The 14,057-nt window shown below is 35.4% G+C and overlaps 1 protein-coding gene across 1 annotated transcript in view; it reads left to right on the top strand.

The window, feature by feature from the left end:
- DOCK3 (dedicator of cytokinesis 3) overlaps positions 1–14,057 on the top strand; it is a 4,843,230-nt gene that overhangs the window by 4,582,622 nt on the left and 246,551 nt on the right. The window contains exons 43-44 of the mRNA XM_044077993.1: positions 6,314–6,400; positions 6,798–6,977. Coding sequence (XP_043933928.1) covers positions 6,314–6,400; positions 6,798–6,977 — 267 coding nt within the window. The remainder of the gene's footprint in view (positions 1–6,313; positions 6,401–6,797; positions 6,978–14,057) is intronic.

The raw sequence follows: 14,057 nt of genomic DNA, 5'->3' as shown, positions 1-14,057 counted from the left end.
GCCCCAAATCTGGAGAGTGCTCCCTGTGTGCTCTTAAGGGAAATTGTGCTTGGTGCAGGGAGCTTCATCAAAAAATACTGTGTGAATCCATCTTTACTCTTAGTGACCATCCCTCACTGAAGTCAGTGGTGAGGACTCCTTGATTGCTGGCCCAGAGTAGGAGCAACGTCGCAACTATAAATAAGCCAAATGCTAGATTTTAAATAAATCAAATAGTTTATCTATAAAATTAAAACTAGACATGAAGCAGGAACAGAGAATACTGTACTTAGTGCTTTAATCCTCAGTACAGACTTGTTCAGAGTTCTAATTCTAGATGAAACTGACAGAATTTATCCTTTGAATTTTGATCAGCTATTTTTAGTAACTGTTCATTTTCCTTAGGAGTAATCTGTTTAAAATAAAATGTAGGGCTAAGGACTGCTAAGGTGTAATGCTATGAGGTAATAATGATGGAGTTGGGTTCTAGGTTGTTAATAAGTGCCCAATCTGGATGTATTGTTTAGTATAAACTTGTAAGAAGGCTGTGTTTTTTAAATATAAATTTTCATGAAGGTGGGTATGGTGTTAGTGAAATTAGAACAATAAGAATCAATGAAGTAGCTAGTTAATACTTTACCTGTTTTGCCAAAATGCTTGGGGATGCATGCTAAAGAGTTTTGTTTGTTTCTGAGATAAATAGCTTTAGTTGTATTGGTTGCTGTTCTGCAACTGTTTCTAAGCTTCAGCTTGTTTGGTACAGCTGATCATATGGCTGCTTCCTTCTCTAGTTATTCAAAGGCTTATTCTCTTTGCCTCATTAAGTCCTTTCTTGAACAGAAACAGATCTCCTCTCTGAGCCTTCTGTAAGTTAAATACTTTGGTACCTGATATGTAAAATAAGCTAGTACTATATTGGAATGTATTTGTATATATAATGGTGTCCAGTCAGTGGTCTTTAGTATGGCATTGAGGTCATTCACATTACTTTAAGTCTTGTAATTACAGTATGAGGCAGGACATTAATGTTTAAATAACCAAAATGATAAAACTGGGTACTGGTGACTGAGGAAGATAGTACAACAGCTTGTAGTATGTATATCTAGCATATAGAGATGATGAGGATGATGAGCTCTAAAAGGATGTTGTTACCGCAGCGGGATTAACCCTTGTAAGGTGTTTAACAAGATGTTCTAATCCTTTCAGGTTGAAATGTTATTGTAACTATAGAACAGTGATGCCATATGTGGCTAGGATAAGCTCCCTAAGGATTATGGTATTTTTAGCATAAACAGAAGGGAACGTTTCATTTTACATCTGCTCCAGCAAACAGAATGTGGTAGATGGAGGGATATAGACCACTCCTATATATAGGTGAGTGCACTTATCAACAATGAGGTGAGTTTTGCATCCCAATGGGTGGATTTATTGCTAGTGGAGTTAGCTTGAGAAGCCAGTACCTCAGTTTAAATATTGCTTCTGACAAGAAGCAGCTTATCTCCTCCAGTCAAAGAGCCAGGTCTAATCTCACTATTTATAGAGTAATTTCCTGTAATAAATTTGATGCACAAATGTGGTTGCTCTGTGATGATCTGGGCTTCCAGTGTGAAACATTTTTATTAACAGTTTATCTATTATGACTAAGGTAGCTTTTATAGCTTTAGCCCTAATGTTTCTGTTGTTGAACATAGTTTTATTTAATGGTGGGGGTCCTGGCTTTTGAGGAATATATTTTGTTATAACAACCTTTACAGTGGTAAGATAAAGTTGTGTTAAGAGTTTTCAAATCATAGATCTCAACTATCCCCAAGTTTGTAAAAAAATCCTCACTTTAGCCTCTTATGTATATTTCTGGCAATATATCTGGTTGAGCTCTTTCTACAATGTCCCCCATAGCTCTTATAATTGGAGAAAGTCTTCACAAATTATCATGTGTTAAGTTAGCCACTAGAGATGCTAAATGTAACACTTCCCCTAAAATAGTTTCTATTTCTACCCATGTTACAGGGTAGTCCCTTGTATCTCTGCGTATAGGGATTACTTCATTTTTCTGTTTGCTAGTTGTTGTTTACAAACATTTTATGCTGTAAGTCCAAAAAACCTTGTAGTTATTTCCTTTCTAATAAAGTGCAGTTTTTGTTACTGATTCTGTCCTGTCATGTGACTGTAGTTACTATTTCTTTAAAGGTTGAACTCAATTTGTATGATATCCCACCTTGTGCATGCACTATATACTTCCATCATATCTATTCCCTGTGTCTAGTGATTTTCTTAACTGTATTGAATTTAGTGAAGTGCATGTATCCATGGCATCTCCAGGTCCAGATGCACAGTGGAATAGGAACAGAAACAAGATCGTTATTGTATTCATTAGAAAGAAGTACAATGTGATGGCTAAACATTATTTCTTTTTAGTAGTCATAAGTATGTTTTTCTAAGCACAAAACAAAACATGATTATAATGTAAGACTACAATAAAAATCAAAATTGAGTTAAAGCATAAGACTACAATAACAAGTCAAAGTTAAGTACCTTTTCTCAAACTTTTTTTTTGTTTCTAAGACAGACGGCACACAAGCAGAAAGACATATACCGAAGTAAACAAGAACAAAAAGAAAATAATTTAAACACATGGACAATTAGAAGCATATCTATAGATATCCTTAGCCTGCTAATATTTGAAACAGCTTATGACAAGTAAACTATAAGCTCACTTTTTAAAAAATAGGTAGCCAGATTTTAGAGCTATGGAAACACATTAAGCATAACAAAAGCCAATGCGTTAACTGTTTTGTTGAAGAAATATATATGTATGCAATATAAGTACAAGTGGAAATTCAGAATGCAAAAAAAGGCCAAAAGTAACAGTAGATAGCATATAAAAAAGTAAATATGGTGATAGATAAGGATCACACTGACTGATTTAACAAATGAAATATGTAAGATCTAAAACCAGAATCATTGTTTTAAAAAGCCAGTTTTGTGCACTTTTGTTTAAGGCTGCTTTTAAGAGGAGACCAGAGTAATAAAATTTATTTTCCATAGGATAGGCATGTGGAGAAAATGGTCAACTATAATGAGTTATACACCAGCAAAACAACTTGGCCAGGAAAAAGACCAGTTGATTATTCTAAAGAAATAGATGAGGAAAATATGAGATAGCAAAAAGCCTGGGGACATGAAAGAAGCTCGTGAGATTCAAACAGACACTGTGAATGAATCTTAAACAAAAATAGACTATACCATGTCAGGCCAATCTAAATCAAAACAAGAATTCAAATACTTGAATGTCTCACAGAACCCTGGCCTGATGGTTGTATTTATATCTATGAGACAATTTGTAACAAATCTGCAACAAAGATTACCTGTTAGTAATTACTAACTACTCAAGACAGAACCAGTTTGGTCCACATTCACACATGCAGTAGTCCTAGCTCTTGGCAAGATATTTGTTACTTTTGAACAACAGAGACAGTAATGACTGAGAGTGAGCCATCATTTCACAGCTATCGTTTAAAGAGTTGTGTGAATACATAGGATTTATAAAGACAAAAGGACTCCACTTTGGTCATAAGACAATTTTCCAGTGGGACACTACATGAAAAATACAAGAAAAGCTGTAAATATTGCTAAGTCTAGGCTAATTAACTAGAAATAACAATGAAATATTATATTTAGTGTGCTGGACTATACCATCCAGTCTGCTGTTTAACACAACTTCAGAAACAAGATACTTTGCAAAGCCTGGGCCACTAGACACAAATGAAAAGATAAAGACAGAAGACCATAGGGAGTAAGACAGCATACAAAGTATGAAGCAAGAAGAATAAACTGACAGTCTTTTCATAAAGTACAAACTGTTTGGTGGGAAGTGAAAAATATTACAAACATGATTCTTTTTCAGCTGGGTGTCCTATCATATAAGTGAGTTAAAAGGGCCAGTGAGTCCAGTGACAAATGGAAACACAGTATCATCAGGCACTGTTGTTCTTTTCTGAGACTTCTGCATGGCAATGATGCTGGTAAAAGAAGTAATGTTGACTGTGACAATAGTCTTCATACTAAGCCAGCAAGTGTCAGCTTCAAAGAGAGATTAATTGTTAGGTAAAGCTTTTTGCTGAGCTGGACCTAAAGAGCTCCAGTCAGACTTTCTCAAATAATGGCATTTATTTGTCACTTAATATAACAAAGTTATTAATATCCTTTCTTTTTACAAGTCATCTGAAAGTAATGCACAAGCAATTGTTGTTTACAAAACTATACTTAATCCTTTTCAAATGTAACAGATTTTGGAATTTTGCACAAAGTATGTACTGAATTATAGCAGTCTATATATAATTGCATTTTTGCATAAAGTGTGTTTCAAAAGTATCCTTAGTTAAAATCATGTCAATAATGCCCCTTACATTAATATAATACCATTGCAATACCAATGTCAGAGCAGCACTGAGGCACAAAGGTCGGTGTGCTGCCTTGCCTGGTTCTTTGGTCCTCCACTTTGGCTCCTGACTTGGATGCATTCTTTGCAGAGTATGCAGGCCCTCCGTTTGTCCACTAGATTTTTTGGCAGGTGCTTCTGTTTCTTCAGTCCTCCAAATTATTCGTAAATGTGCATGCTATGTATGGGTAAGTGCGTGTGTGTGTGAGAGCAAACCAGGCATCATGTCCAGGATTATTTTATATGTCTAGCACTCACTGAGTGCCAGGACTGGCCCTAGATCCTCCTTACTCTGAGCTGGATAAAATGAGTATTAGACAGTGCATTGACATATTATTTTATTGTATTTTATTTATTTACTTACTTATTTGTTTACAATGAAAGTCCAACTGGGCTATGACAGGCCCCTTTTCACTGGAGGCCCAGGCAGAAAAGCTACACAGTTAAAAATGTTACAAATGTCATACAATGCAATACAATATGGCAAATGTTAGCTATCACATACAAGATTAAAAAAAGTATATAAAGAAAAAATGGATGGGATAAATCCTCAAAATGATTATATTCCAGAGTTACATTTTAGTTTTAGTAAAAAGCATTGATAATAACAATAACTTCCATTACATTAGAAGACAGGTGCAATAGAATGTGAAGTGCATCACTGCTATATAGCAACTTATTTGGTAAGGATATTTCAGGTTTAGCTAAGCTATTCTGTCTTCTGGTGAAAGCCTAGAAGCTTAGACTATGCAAGAAGACCAAAAGGATACTGCAGATAGAGGACAGATTGACTTGTAGCAACACTTAGCAAAAAGTAAAGTGCCAGGAGCATAGTTTGGAATCCAAGAGGTGGGTCCTTAGGTTTGTTTTGAATTATTTTGGATTTATGATTCATTGTATGTCTTGCAGGAGAGTATTACAACACTTACATACATGTAAGGAATGTATTGCTTGACTATGTTTATTGTTTGGTCTACTGACTTAGGCAAGATTTGTGTTCTTAGACCTGAGAGATCTAGATAGGGAGTACCGTAACATTACTGTCTTCAGAACTGAACATTTATTTGAGCGATCAGGTATACTTTGGGTAGTTTAAGTTGATTGGAGTTTTGAAAATTGGGGCATTCCAACTAGTTTAGTTGGTTGAGTGCTAGGCACTAATGAATTTTACTTAGAGGATGGGTTACAAATTGACATATATATATATATATATATATATATATATATATATATATATATATATATATATATAGATATATATGTCATGTATGGTGACCCCAAGATTTGGTATATGTGACAACCTCAAGTCCAGTGTTTTATGTAGATGATATAGTAAAGTTATTCGCAATGATACATTACATGAATTATGCTGTTGTTACCTATAACCAAATAGGTAGCTTTGTTGTTCTATATGGGAATATGAATTCTTGTTTCAAAGAAAATATTCCTAAATGTCACTTGGTTTCAGGGTCACATTTAATTAAACATGTATTATTTGCTGCAGTATTCTTTCCTTAATAAAATGGATTGTATGCTACTGAACTGGCCGTACCCTGTGAACCTTATGTGTAAGCTTGTATTTGATTGAGTCCATGTGTGCAATAGCCTCATTGCATGCAATATTCACTTCTGTTATCGAATTGCTTTGCAAGAGCAAATTTAGTGAATTTTATTTCTTTGTGCATCTCAGGGTCTACAGACACAACAAAGGTTTGTTTGTACAATACTTATACAAGATAATGCTGTTTATGGACACTGATTTCCTGTGGCTTTATTGACTTTATGAGAAATAATTTATTACCTTAGCCAGTTTTTTTTTCATTTTCAGTCAAAAATATTTTACAGCACAAAGACATGGTTGTAAAATGGCACACTGTACTTTTTCTGTCATTTCAGAGTCTTTGGATAGAGAGAACTACCCTAGCACTAACACAGAGTTTACCAGGAATCTCACGCTGGTTTGAAGTAGAGAAGAGAGAAGTGGTAAGTAATATTTCCTAGCTACTAGACTTTTATTTTATTTTTTTTGCATAACTTCATTTTTGGATATTCTATGAGATAATCAGCATTTTTCTCAAGTTGGCAGAAGTTCTGAATCCACATAGGTTACTCCTTTTTGCTTTCTTTTAAGAGTCATTTGTTTACCTTGGCATACAATCTTTGATTGGAACATTATTCTGTTCACAATGTATTATTACTATCACTTGGATATTTTTGCATTATTACTGTATCTTGTTATTTATATGTTTTATTTGTATGGTGCCTTAAAACATGAACTTTGAACAATGTACTGACTAAGACATGCATGTGTCTTATTCAGCATGCAGATGATCTTTTCAGTCACTGGGAAGGTTATTAAATATTTATCTATCCATTGCAGGTGGAAATAAGTCCCCTGGAGAATGCAGTTGAGGTTGTGGAGAACAAGAACCAGGAGCTGAGGACTCTGATCAGTCAGTATCAGCACAAGCAGATGCATGGCAACATCAACCTGCTGAGCATGTGCCTAAATGGAGTGATTGATGCTGCTGTCAATGGTGGGATCGCACGATACCAAGAGGTACGGAGTTCTGTTATGTAGAGTGTCCCTGCTGTACACTCATACTTCGAAGTGTAGTGTATATATACTTAACACTCCAGTAATTAGTATTCATCACATCATACATATAATATCTGTCCTGCAGTGATTTCTCTGTATGCAGTCTTCCTTGTGGTATTTATTTTATTTATTTTGTGATTTATACATTTGGTTAGGTGGAGAGTGATGTAAAGGGCCCCTAACAGCTATAACCTAGACACAGGCTTAAATTTAGTAAGGAATGCAAATGCAGTAACACAAGCATACATTTATTTGTTAAACAAAATATAATACATCTGTAGCTTTTGTTCGTCATGGGTTATAGAGAGTATTAATAAGCTGTTTCCCCTATAGCATGTATTAGGATCATTCTCAACAACGCTTTGTAAACGTTACAAGAGAAAGAAGATATAGTTGGAATGATAACTTCTTATCATTTCATTTTCGCCTTGGACAGCTCATTTGTTTTAATCAATATATATACATATATATATATATATATATATATATATATATATATGTATATATATATATATATATATATATATATATATATATATATACACACACACATATACATATATATATATATATATATATATATATATATTTATTTATATATATATTGCTACAACAATTTTCTTGCCAGAACTGCATGTATGTGCTATAAACTTATTCTCATTGTAAGATATCTCCATAAAATTTATTTACATTTAAAAACCGAGCATACATTTCCTTTTACAACAGTGGCTGTGTTTTTATCACTAGCTTTTGCATTACATAATTGACATTCCATGATGTAATTATTAACTTAGGCTACTTTGTGGGCTTCATTTTGTGTAGAATTCTGACAATGTTCTGTGCTACATTACAAAGAAAATCTACTATTGTCACAGTTTAGCATATCTGATACTGTAATAACTTTACACTATAATACTTGCCATCCTGGACTGGCACATGCCTTTTTATTTACAATTTTAATTTGGTCATATTCCCCTCCTGCTAATTTCAAGCTGTCATCCATTGTTGCTTTTCCTGTGTTTTCAGGATTGAAGGCTGGGAGACAAAATTCAGATGATGATACAGTGCAATTTATGACCTACCTATATATGTGTTTCTACCTGTTTCCCAACATGCTGTGATATAAAACATACATGAAGATACACAGATATTTGCACTAGTGATGTCTATTACTGTCCACCCTGTGAAAATGTCTGCTTCCTTCAAGCCCCTAGCTTCCAATGGGCTGACATGAAGCACAAAGGCCCATGCTTAACCCACATGAGAGGACAGTTCGACATAGGCTGTTCCACCCCATCTGTGGCTAATAATAAATCTAGATCACCATCATCACAACAAGCAGGTCTTTCTTTGCTCCCTTTGAATGTCCATGTCCTGGCACATACTCAGCTGATGCTGTTTCATAAACAACTCTTTGAGTGCCGAGATTGCTGCTCCTATACATGTATCTTATATGTTGAATTGCTCATCCTATACATGTATCTTATATGTTGAATTGCTCATCCTATACATGTATCTTATATGTTGCATTCCTCTTCAACCAGACAAATGAACAGATTTTCTAATTTTTGATTAAGCTTTTATACCTTCAGTTGAACATACTAACTGTGCAACATATTTCTTTACACTAACTCACAGTTTAACACTCATAGGTTCAAACGTTCATAGGTGTTTATTAGGCTAATGACCAGAAGGGCCTTTTTAAGCCTAGCCATGCATTCCAAATCTCTGACAAGTTCTGATACCCTTGATAAGTGTAAGCATGGGCCTGGGAGATGAACTGTATACGGGTTACCTGTTTGCATTACAGATATAGGTGCCAAACCAGGGATGAATTTCTGGTTTCCCATCCAATTGTTCAAGTTGCACTTGAATTGAATTAGGTAGGAACTCTGCTTCACATGGATAGGGAGCCTGTTCCATAGACCGGGTAGTCTCTGGGATAAAATAGCCTCTGCGATACAGTATTCTCTTGCTCTGAAAGAAGCCTTACAAGAACTTATAAAAAGGTTCCATAATTGCTTTGTTTCTTCTTGCAATGGATCTAAGCTGATTTCCTAGTATAGGATTATCTCTAGACAGAGTTTGATGTATGTGGCTTCTAAACGTATTTTCAGGTTCTACTACTTTTCTAAAAATCACTGTGCTGCTCAACTAATTTTTGTTGCCATCCTAATAATATTGGAGTCCTAACTCTGTCTCACAAACCATAAAAAGGTCCACAAATAATGGGAACCCTACATAAACATTTCCTCTCCGAAGAGGCATGGATCACTCTAGCCCTAGCCCATCTACTCTCCACTCTAATGTATGCCGTGCCAATTTGATCTCACCAGACTTGAATCTTGTTACATAAAATTGCCAAGTTTGCTAACAACTTCACCTTCAGAACCCATCACTGTCAATCTCTAAGGGAACTATGATGGTTAGAACTTCCCCAGCTACTCAATTGCCACCAGCTAGCCATTGCCTTTAATATTGTTAGACATCCTGAAAAAAAAAACAGCACTAAGCCAGTTGCTCTCTCCATACAGAACTAATCGTCCTCTCTTATCTACTGAGAAATCACTCCTCTTCATCTTTAAAGCTAACAAAAACTCAGGGAAAACTCTTTTTTCTCATGACATAGCTAGATCCTGGAATAACCACCCCCCTTTTCTGACCTCTGCCCCCACTAACACACATTTCAAAAATGCTCTCAAATCACATCTTATGAATACATGGCTATGTCCATGCATCACATGAATCTCACAATCTCAGCACACTTTACACCTTCCTTCCTGCTATCTCTACTGTATAAATGCTACAGTTAGGTATCTTACTCTCAACTTGAAATTGCATAATATGTCATGTCTAATAATTTGATTTTGTATTCTTTTATCCTATCTCAATAATCAATGTTAAAGCTTTAATATATGAGACTATCTTTGTAAATTTACTCACTTACTGCTGGTGTATTGTTTATTGTATAGACTGGATTGTATTAGATTTTTTATGTCTGTACTTACCTCAGTTATCACTGTTATATGACAGTTTGTATTACCATGTTGATGTTAATCTAATTGTGGAGCTTTTCTCCCCGGGCCTCCACTGTAAATGGACCTCTGTCCAGTCGGACTATCCCGATAAACAAATGTAAAATAATAAATAATAATAAATAAATTAAATTCTCATTCATATCTGATTTATTCTCATTTGACAATTATTGGACTTTATTAGTACAACACTTCATAATACATGTATTTCATGATGCAACTCCAGTTTTTGCATCATCCACATACTACATGCACCAAACTTGTTGAGGCTTGCAGTAAATAACATTAGCCCTAAAGACAGTGCAAACCGCTTTACTAAAATTAAGGAGAATTACAGCAACATGAATGCCTCTATCTGCCACACTTGACACCAATACTTAGCACTCCAAAATATATTTTGTAACATCAGATCCTCCTTTCCTGTATGCATGCAGTCTCCAACTCATGTTATTTTTTCCCCCAAACAGATCATCTTGTGATCTGCTTTTTTCCCCAAAACCTTTTTCACTTCAGTTAGGAAACTAAAGTTTATACAATTATTTGTACCTTTAATGTTACCTTTCACATTATACACTGGTATGATATTAGCCTTTTCCATTATTAAGTATGGTTTCCTCAATTAAAGTCCAATTTTACAGTCTGAGTAAAACAGAATTAATCCACAAACCAAGTCAAAAGCACAAAAACTAAATACCAAAAGTAAGCCCCAAATCCAGGAGCCGGCAGGGCAAAGCTAATCACAGTGGTGTAATCCAAGGCACAATCCAATACACAGTCACGAAGAAGTTACAGAGACATCTTTCCAGAGCCCTCAACTTTAAAAAAACAGGCTAAACGAAACATGTCATTCAAGCCTGGCAAACTTGGGGGTAGGTTTACTTGTCAGTCTGAGAGGGTGGAGTATTGTGCAGTCTGTATGCAATGCCCCAGTTTCTATGTAGGGAAAACTGAGAGGAAACTCAGGAATAGAATCAACGAGCATGTGAGGGACATCAGGTTGAAAAATAAAACTAATGCCCTAGTTAGGCACTGCATTGATCATGATGGCCACTCTTTCAAGTTTGTCATTATTGATATGCTAAGGAGGGATCCGGGAGGGGGGGGTCCATGGCCCTTGCAATTGGAAAAAATGGAGGCATTATGGCAGTTAAGATTGAATGCAACTTGTTTGCTGGGCTTGAATGATATGTTTTCTTTAGCCTGTTTTTTAAATTTTTGGGCTTTGGAAAGATGGCTGCCTTATCTGACTCCCTGTGATCTTTTACTTGCATTTTTTTACTTGTATTTTTATTTCTTTTTGGATGTATAAAATGCATTTTATTACATGTTTAGTAATTGATATTCCTGTGCTAGGTTTTATTTAATTTTTATTTTTTGTGTGGGTTTATTATTATATACCATCGGACTCACCTTTATTAGGAGGGCTGACTGATGGATGTTTTCTTCTTGCATACTGTGCAGGGATGATGTAAAAAACTTTTAAAATAACAATAATTTTTTTAGATGGGTTATAAGGCTTCTGCAAGACTAATTGGTTTAATTGTCTTGCATGAAGTGTTAATTGGGATTGGGTGTATATATTGTGTGCCTTCTGTGCTGTCTTTTATCTTGATAAAGTCTCTGAACTGAAAGAGACGTAAGCACTTGCTGTTATAGCTGAATAAAGTGTTTCTGGTGTTCAGCCAGTCTCTGTAACTTCTTAGTGAGCTGTATATTGGATTGTGCCTTAAATTACACCACTGCAATTATCTTTGCCCTGCTGGCTCCTGGATTTGGGGGTTACTTTTGGTAAAACATAACTAAGTTCTATTGTTAGTTGTTTAAGGATCCTGTTAGAGATTTTGTCTAGACCAGGGGCTTTTAAAAACGTTAAGGCCTTCAAGATAATATAACTCATCAGTGGCCTTCACTTCCCTTCCCTAGCCTTACACACCGAAATAATAGTGCATACAGTAAACTTAATTTTGCATATTTCTTCTACTGGTGGTAGTGTTGTCACCTGACAGCAAGAGGTTTTCCAGTTTGATTCCTGGCTACGGTACCTTCTGTGCAGAGTCTGTTGGGTTCTTGTGGGTATTCTGCAAGTGCTGTACCCTCCTCCTACATTCCAAATACATGCAGTATATGGACTGGACACTCTGGATTGTTCATAGGTGTGTGTGAGTGTGGTACGGAAGAACAGCCATGGCTCGGCTAACAACCTGGCAGTGTGAACACTAGCTCTAGATGATTGTCACTTTTTAAGTGACAGCCTGACCCCATGTGCAATCTTTGAATAAGGGGGTTTTGGATGAATGGATGAGTTTCCTCTACTCCAATGGCAAATTAGACTTATGAACTCCCAAACATGGTTTACATTTTTCAAATTGTGAATCCATGCTTATTATTGTTAGTATTTCTTCTTTTGTTTACTTTTCTCTTTTTAGCACTCTTTTTGTCAAAGTGAATATTTTGTATTATTTTCCTTTGTAGTCAATAAGGATTTATTTTGTTCTTTTTATTTATTAATGAATTTGTTTGATTCGAAATCCTTTAAGTTCATATGCTGTTTTGTCTTACTACTACTAGGCTTGGAACCCATTTTCCTTTCAGATCTTTTAACTATAAAAAAACTCTTGATCTTGTTGCTTATTCCAGAATGAGAGTTCTAAACTCTTCCTCATCTAAATTCCTTCACCTACTGCATTACCTTTTGCTCATTCTAACCTTATTCTGACATGTTTTCCCTTATTAACCCCCCCCCCACGTTATGTATTTAAAAGTTGAGTCACAATATATGTCTAAATCCAATGTAACTACTGTCTGTATATTTTAACTGTGGAGCTTTTCTCCCCGGGCCTCCGCTGAAAATGGACCTATGTCCAGTCGGACACTCCCGGTCAACAAATGTAAATAAATAAATAATAAATAAATAACATAAAATTGTCTTCTCCTGTCAATGGTCTGATGCCCTCTGTTCCCAGTTCCAATGGTATGATGTCCTGTATTCCCAGTTCCATATCTTCTCTTGAACTAGCACAACATTTAATGATGCACCCTAACCATTTGATTTATTTCTAACTTATAACTTATTTTCAGAATCAACTACTAATGTCAGTCATAAAAATGACCTATTATGTTTTGACATCTGTCATTATTTTTGCTCCCACTAGAGATCCCTAGAGACAATTATATTATCAGTAAATATCAAGAATATTCTTCCAGTGTTTTATCGGTGGCAATCTGCTTACTTTGGTGATCTAGAAACTGTAATCAGTCAAAAGTAGGTATATCATTTACATATCTCAAGTGTTACTGCCTTTATCAATATATATTTAACTGCAGTTCATTTCTTTTTGCTCCTTAAAGTATGTCTCGCATGAAACAGAGCCTTTCCCTTTCTGGATATACTATCTTTGTGATCAGTAATACAACTGTAACCATAATACCATAACCTTCTGTCCTGCAACCATGATCTTGTAACCACAGCAATGCTAGGCTGGAGGCTATTGAAGGTGCTCTGCCTGACCTATTTTTTCACTCATATGCTTCTCACATTGTGTAGTATGATGACTGGTAGTGTTTTATTAAGTTGTTTACAACCTACTTCTCAGGGGTTCCTAAAAATGTTTCAGTGAAAAAGCTTGAGTTCCCTTTCTTCTGGATTTAAATGAATAGCATCAGGAACATATTTTTCTAGTTTTCTTTTTTCCTTCATAATCAAGCCATTTATCTCTGTGTCTCTCTACCTCTCATTCAGCTTTGTTTTACTTAACGTTCATTTTGGCAATCATTCTTTTTATGTGTAACATGATCTCATATCATTTCTACATGTTGTGATACATTTCTTCCACTTTATCATTGCTGTTAGTTAACTCCACCATGCACTATTGTTTGATGGACTTATTTTCCACTAAGGTACTATGTGTGGCTTCCCTAAATACCATGAATTTTTTCTCCTTGCACACACACACACACACAAGGCCATCCATCTTTTTGGATCACTCATACATATAATCAGCTACAC

The sequence above is a fragment of the Protopterus annectens genome, chromosome 7.part0 (assembly GCF_019279795.1).
Source record: "Protopterus annectens isolate FY-2018-M chromosome 7.part0, PAN1.0, whole genome shotgun sequence".
Classification (NCBI taxonomy): domain Eukaryota; kingdom Metazoa; phylum Chordata; order Ceratodontiformes; family Protopteridae; genus Protopterus; species Protopterus annectens.
The sequence above is the reverse complement of the archived record's forward strand: the minus strand, read 5'-3'. Positions and strand labels throughout refer to the sequence as shown.